The following is a 6231-nucleotide window of genomic DNA, read 5'->3' on the forward strand; positions in this document are numbered from 1 at the left end:
AAAACAGAGAAATTCTTTCACATGATCCAAAGGTCAAGTTCAAGACTACATGCCTGGATGCTAAAAGTGAAAGGAATCCAAACAAGATCACCAAACACCAACATGAAGCCCAATCTCTCTGCAATTATATCCCATCTACAAGGAAATGGGTCAGATATGTAAATTAAATTACATATGAGAGGAAAAAGAACATCTTAACAACTTATAGAAGACAAGAAATGACAAACAAAAGGAGAAGGATGACCAAACAAGTTTATAAATATACATGCAAGAGAATACTTCAAGAAATAAAATTATGGAAACAAAAAATATAACTTATCATGACTAATAAACAAATGTACACTATGATATTTATGTTCTTGACATTGAGGTACAAATTGGCTCTATCTGAACAAGATAAGGTACAACAGTATATCGTGATCCAAAACCTGTGTCAATGAAATAATGATCAGAGTTGGATTACTGTTTCATGTGCGCATCAGGTTATTCTCTAGTTCAATGCTTCAATTATTGAACTGAAATTAGCTTGGTTGTCTTCATACTCAGCCGCTTAACGTTGATAGTAGCTATAGGCACATAAACTGGAACCCAAACATCAGCAAAAATTGTGGCACTTCTACATGATGGTAATAAATCCATGACCGCACATCTCTTTTCATCCATAGTTGGACTTAATAAGAATCCATCCATGCTAAATATTCCCTCTAGCATCAAACCATTCCAATTTCATCACAAACATACACAACAACCTTAGAAAACTCTTTAAGTTGTGATCTACCATCAGTTTAAGAGATTTAACCTATAACAGATTGAACGCAGAGCAAGAGCTCAAATATCAAGCACAAACACAAGTACAGCTTATTCAAATTAATCAAATCTTTGATTCTAACCCAGCCAATTTCCTACCATTGGTTAGAGTAATGCATTTCTTCCTGGATAACATGCTCAAACACAAAATTCGTATTGTAACCAGAAGCAATAGTAGTTGGTCAATATATCTAAGTTTACAATTAGGGTGCATCTGAAATTTAGGCCAACTATGTTTGGCTGTATCCATGGAAATCCATTGAAATTTCGGTACTGCTAAAGACTTTCACTTAACCCCATTTGGGAAAAGCAACAGTATCATATCTAAATTTCAGTTTGCTTCCTCCTTATAATACTTCAGTTTGTGCTTCCACTGTTCTTTTTTTTTTCCCAGATTTTGTTCATATTCATGTCGAGTAGCACAGAAATGAGCTAGTATTAGCTTCGGTATCCAGTTTTTTTTTTGTCCTGGTAATTCCCTTTTTTTTAACATTATGATAGGCATATTCAGATACAACATACTAAACCGAGAGGCATTAAGAAAAACATTTGAGAATAATTTGTACAGAAGCAGTGCAAGTCAAGCACTTACGTGGAAGTCATGTATTCCTCATAAAAGAAGTAATCTAGGATGTATAGCTGAAAACAAGGAGGCAGAGAAAATGCCATTCAGCAATTCAGAATGACATGGAACAAAGTGAGGAAATAAAATAAGGTACTACCAAGTATCACTAGATTACCGCACAGAATAGTTGGTAGAGGATCATTGAACAGCTCAAGTTGGCATCTTGAATACTTTTTGCTAGAACTGATAGGTTTATAAATAGCCATCCCATCATTCCAGCTCTAACAAAGAAGAATCTACAAAAGAGAGTTCCAATATTATTAGTTCATCATTAGCTTTCTTGCCTCTTTCGTTCAGTTGGCTAAAAATGTTACCAAGAAAAAAGGGTGTTTCACATATATTAAACCATCTTGCCTATATTGCTAAGTTTAACAGACAGAAACCATAGACCAAATGAGAATTACATGATGAGTTCAGGCTAGAACAGATGGAATGAAACTGCAATGCTAAGATAAGCACTTTCTAATACAGAGTTTGAAATAGATTGAATACCATAACAGCCATCATGTTTGAAAGACATACAAAAAAAAATGCCAAAGAAGAAACCCAACTACACAATTAAACAGGATTACAAACTTGAGGTCAATGCCCATGAACTGAGGATTGAGTTGTATTCCGAACCACCTGTTAAATGATAAAAATAGAGATGATTATTGATATGAGAAAGCACCCTGCAATTGAAAGTAACAAACAGCTGAGGTGATAAACATTTCAATTTTAGGGTGCGAAGGGTTGAAAACATATAGAGAACCAACACAGTACATGAAAGATTTTGTTTCACACTGCTATTGAAACTAGCATCAAGAGAGACACTTTTATAAATATTTTAGCTAGGGATTATTAAAATTTGGTTTAAAATTAAATTCGATAAGTTTTAGCAATAAAAATACCAAAACACAAAACAACTTTTCCATATTGCATTTCAAAAGTATTTAAAATTATGCTTTTCTGAAAAGTGCATTGACCCTCAAACCACAGCTAAACAGGCTAAAAGTAGGCATTGCAGGAGATGCTACGATGAAGGGGAAAAAATTATAAGCTCTTTATTGAGCAAGACAACAAAGTGTGAGAGAATGCTTGAATTTTCTTACTGTAAACATAGCAACACTTGATAAAAAGTGATCAAGCTCATCAACCTCTAGTTATGGACCAAAATTTTTACTTACAATGGATGAAACTGGTTGTGATGTTGTGATTGTAAACTAAAATGCGCTTTAGGAGTTTATGACTGATCTTGAAATGAATGACCAGATTACGCAGATATAAGATTGTTGAATGATGCAAAAATATTATAGCATAGAATACAACAAAGTACTAATAGAGATACAAGGGCTAGATTGCCTCAACAAAGTTCATTATTCCTTTTAAAACTGAGAAAAAGGAAAGTTTTATCTATTTAGTAAGAAAAAAATATTAAAAGATGGACAAGGAGATAGTCATACAATAACTTGCTTAAATCCTCTCACTCAAAGGGCATCACAAGAAGCAAGTATTTTGGTACTAGTACCAGTCATGTATTAAGTTTCCAGTGACATGAGGCTTCAGAGAGGAACCCTGGGTTTGTGAATTGCAACCAGCAGCATAGAGTAAAAACGTCACCTTGATGAAAGAAATAAAAATGAGAAATCAGCAGAACAAAGAAGAAAGAAAATTGCAATTCCAAAAGCAAAGAAAGAATCATCTACAGGAGGTGCTGCTCTGTGTGAAAACTAATATCCAGTACAACGACGTGTTCAAATGGAATATAAGATATTTACTCTTTCAGTCAACTGATTAAATATCTTATTGCTGTAAGCTAAAAGAAGGCCAGAGTATTAAAATTAGCAAACAAAAGCATTTTAAGTTTAAACAAAACTGACTATTGACTAATCAGCATGACATTTAATGCTATTTGGCATCATACATGAGTAACTCAGCATCGAGAAGTGGGAATAAATTTGAAAAGTAAAGCACATATTAACTAACTCTTGATTATGCATAGCATTTTGAATGTCCAAATCAAGGTAAACTTGATGTGGGGAACATTTCACTTGCAATGCAAAAAGGCTTTGAAAAAGATAATTCACCAATAAAATAATTGAGATTAGAGGGCTGCAGAGGTTAATGACAAAAGGCAAATGCCACAAAACAACTGGAACTTACAAGAACACTGAATATAAAGGTCGTCGATAACAGCTCAAGTCCGCTCTCTGATATGACCTGAAAATATTGTGTAAATGAATTACCAGATATCCAGCACTGAAGCACACACTAACTCCACAAAAATTCAATTAGTGATGCAATTTGCTTTACTCTAATTACAGTGGATCAGAAATGCTATCAGACGCTGAACACAGTTAAAACAAGGAAAGAGAAAGGATTAAGAAAGCTTCTGGAGATCAGCCTACAGACCCATGATTGTACATGATCATGCAGCTAGACATCAGATCAGTGCAGACCCAAATAACAAGCAGGCAAACGACATGCCCATTTTTTCAAACTTATAGCAAATAAAATTTAGCTTCTAATTAGCAGAGTCAGATTCTGCAGATATTTGAACTGTTGGATGCACCGCAGTCCAAAACGCATCGAGTGAAACAACAACATCTTTTACGTAAATTTTCTACTCAATTAGAGAGTCATCTTCCATGAACTTATATGGATTACGAAGCTCACAAGAACTTCCATATGTGAAAAATTAATCAAAGGGGATAATTAGGTTTAAGTAAATTGGCAAATACACACAGTGGGTGACAACAGATCCATCTTGGCTCCAACCCCAAGAAGAACAATCAGCAGCAGCAACGACAACAACCCTATTTCGTCCAAAAAAAAAAACTATAAGATGCAAGTCTTTGAGAACAAAAAGAAATTCCAAAAAAAGAAAAAATCAGTGCATTCGAGTTGTAAATGTAACAGACCATTGCAACAATAATACAGACGAGAACCATCCTGCAGTGTCACTCCAGGAACAAGTTTTCCAGGAAGTATAGATCCAGCAATTGCCAGATAACCAAAGAATATGATTAGTACTGCAACCTATCAGTGAGAATGGAGAAGACAAATCAATAGAACTCATTGAAATTCAAAATTGGAAGAACTGAAGAAATTTGTTACTTGCTAGAGAAATCACACCGAGTTCAATGAGGGAATCAGTGCATGTAAAAGAAATCCCAAATCCATTTTTTCACTAGTGAAGTGAGTTTGGTATTTCACTCGCTCTTTGCTCTGCTTTCTACTCAGCTAACAGCTATGACTCTTCTCTAGCAGGTACCTGGTACCCTCCACGATTTTAAAAAGCAAAAATTATTATTTGATCCTCTGCTAAGCAAAATTTTATTAAGCGGCTTTTCAATTTTAAAAAATATTTTTTTTTTAATTTTTTTAAAAAATTATTAATTAATTTATATATTAATTTAAGTATTATATTATAAAAATTTATTAATTAATTTATCATTTTTATAAAAATATTTATTTATTAGTTTCTATATTAAGAATAATTTAAATTATTATAACGGTTAAAATTAAAGTAAATATTAATTAATAAATGTTTTAAAATTTTATGAATATTTTAATATATTTTTAAAAATTAACAGAATAATTAATAATTTTTTTTTGTATATCACACTACCAAAATAATAATTTAAAAAAAATTAAAATAATTAATAATATTATCATAGCATAATTTATATTTATTTAGGTATACATAATGTTTATTAACATGTTTCAATATTGAATTTGTGATTTATATAAAAAGTAAAATAAAGTTAGATTAACTTTTAAAATTGATGTATGAGATTGAGTATGAATTCAGATTAACGTACTTTTTTTACTACTCTTTGATCAATTTTTTTTATTTTTTTAAATTTTTTTATTTTTTTATGTGCTTTTAATATTTTAATTTTGATTTGGATACCGTTTGCACACAGATAATATATAAGTGTAGAAAATTATAAATTTAATATTAAAAATTATTAATGAAAATTGATGTATTAAATATAAATTATATAATGTTGATACCATATCATATAATAAACAATTATATATAAAAAAAAAATAGATGACATGTATCATTTGTACAAAGGTGTAAAACACGAATAAAACATTAGCAGATAAAAATTAAAACATGTTTTGGCTGCTGGGACCTCCAAAATGACATCAATCTTGGACATACACGTGTACTATCATTATCAGGCCCGATGGTGTTACAATGGGGTCAGCTGTACCGGAATATAGCTCCATTTTCTTTTTCGGCTAATACAGCTATTGCATTAAAAGGTTTCGTGGGCCAAAATCAAGAGATAGAAATCAAAGTCATCTACCGAGAGCCCAGAAACATCAAACCCAAACCCACAAACCAAAAGCCCTAGCCCAAACCCAACTCATCGGCGAAGTAACCACCGATCTTCAACAGTCCCACTGTCTCCAGATGTACCAGTATCACATCAGTAACACTGCCACCATTGCCATCAGTCGGAGAAGAATGAAACACCCATAAGCAACCTGCAATCCAGCAGATGGATATGCAATTTAAAAGAAGAACATGCACTCCAACACAAGGATTAGCAGAAAAGGAAAACCGAGAAAACACAGAGAAGAAGTCAGTAAACAACCAAATTTAACCCTTGCCAAACCAAACGCATGCCACCAACCCTCAAATCAAACCTCCAATCCAGACAAGGCTGAAGACTCCATCACTGCACAAAGGAGAGCAACGCGGCATAGCTCACAACTATAGCCTTTGAAAGCGAAAATAGTTGAACGGTGCAGTTCCAAATTATCGACATTCACAATAACAACTTCTCAGAACATAAATAAAA

At 32.8% G+C, this 6231-nt stretch overlaps 1 protein-coding gene across 1 annotated transcript; it reads right to left on the reverse strand.

Moving 5' to 3' along the window:
* Positions 1 to 17: 17 nt before the first annotated feature.
* Positions 18 to 4699, reverse strand: LOC122724601 (delta(14)-sterol reductase-like). The gene is made up of 9 exons (XM_043960126.1): positions 4547 to 4699; positions 4333 to 4450; positions 4157 to 4227; positions 3575 to 3631; positions 2940 to 3031; positions 2009 to 2056; positions 1548 to 1668; positions 1400 to 1446; positions 18 to 135 (listed from the first exon to the last, which is right to left on the reverse strand). The coding sequence occupies exons 1-9, from the start codon at positions 4592 to 4594 to the stop codon at positions 18 to 20; spliced, it is 720 nt and encodes a 239-aa protein (XP_043816061.1). The 5' UTR covers positions 4595 to 4699.
* Positions 4700 to 6231: the final 1532 nt, after the last annotated feature.

The sequence above is a fragment of the Manihot esculenta genome, chromosome 9 (assembly GCF_001659605.2).
Source record: "Manihot esculenta cultivar AM560-2 chromosome 9, M.esculenta_v8, whole genome shotgun sequence".
NCBI lineage: Eukaryota > Viridiplantae > Streptophyta > Magnoliopsida > Malpighiales > Euphorbiaceae > Manihot > Manihot esculenta.